Source organism: Octopus bimaculoides, chromosome 10 (assembly GCF_001194135.2).
Source record: "Octopus bimaculoides isolate UCB-OBI-ISO-001 chromosome 10, ASM119413v2, whole genome shotgun sequence".
NCBI classification, from domain to species: Eukaryota; Metazoa; Mollusca; class Cephalopoda; order Octopoda; family Octopodidae; genus Octopus; species Octopus bimaculoides.
In genome coordinates this window covers 70,623,178-70,623,793 of record NC_068990.1, presented here as the reverse complement: position 1 = coordinate 70,623,793, position 616 = coordinate 70,623,178, and the positions used below count along the sequence as shown (strand labels likewise).

Below are 616 nucleotides of genomic sequence, written 5' to 3'. Positions count from 1 at the left end.
ATATATATACAGAGAGAGAGAGAGAGAGTGAGTGAGAAGGGCACTAAGGTTGATCAACTGGTTATTTTTGTTCCACAGAATTGTTCAAACAACTTAAAACATACTCAAACTGTGGACATATCTGTTATATGGAGTCACAAAGTACAGAATTCAGAGACCTTATGTTAAAAGGTACTAACTAGAGATATGATGTCAGACTACAAAAATTTTAAAACTGATGAGATTAGCCATCATAAAGAGTACAAGTACGTGATGTTATGAGAAGTACAAGTTTGAAATAGTAATGAATCTGTCATGAAAAGTTCCTTACCTCCATTTGCTAGTTTGGTGTCCAAAGGAAAGGAATGAAGTAATTGTTTGGCCTGAAACAAGATATAATAATTATTAAAACGAATAAATTGGTGACTTACAAATTGTATTGAAGTTGAATACCTTAATAAAGGATATTTCTTATACACAAACACACAACTATTATATTGTAAATTATTTTCACAGCACTGTAGTACCTTAATGATGATAATTATGAGCTCAAGGATTTGATTCCTAAACCAATATATATACACATATATATATATACATATATATATATATATATATATATATATATATATATATA

At 28.6% G+C, this 616-nt stretch overlaps 1 protein-coding gene across 1 annotated transcript in view; it reads right to left on the bottom strand.

Annotated features, from left to right (window-relative positions):
- Positions 1–616, bottom strand: part of LOC106882356 (ubiquitin-like modifier-activating enzyme 6) — a 295,927-nt gene that overhangs the window by 31,356 nt on the left and 263,955 nt on the right. The window contains exon 24 of the mRNA XM_052970971.1: positions 311–362. Coding sequence (XP_052826931.1) covers positions 311–362 — 52 coding nt within the window. The remainder of the gene's footprint in view (positions 1–310; positions 363–616) is intronic.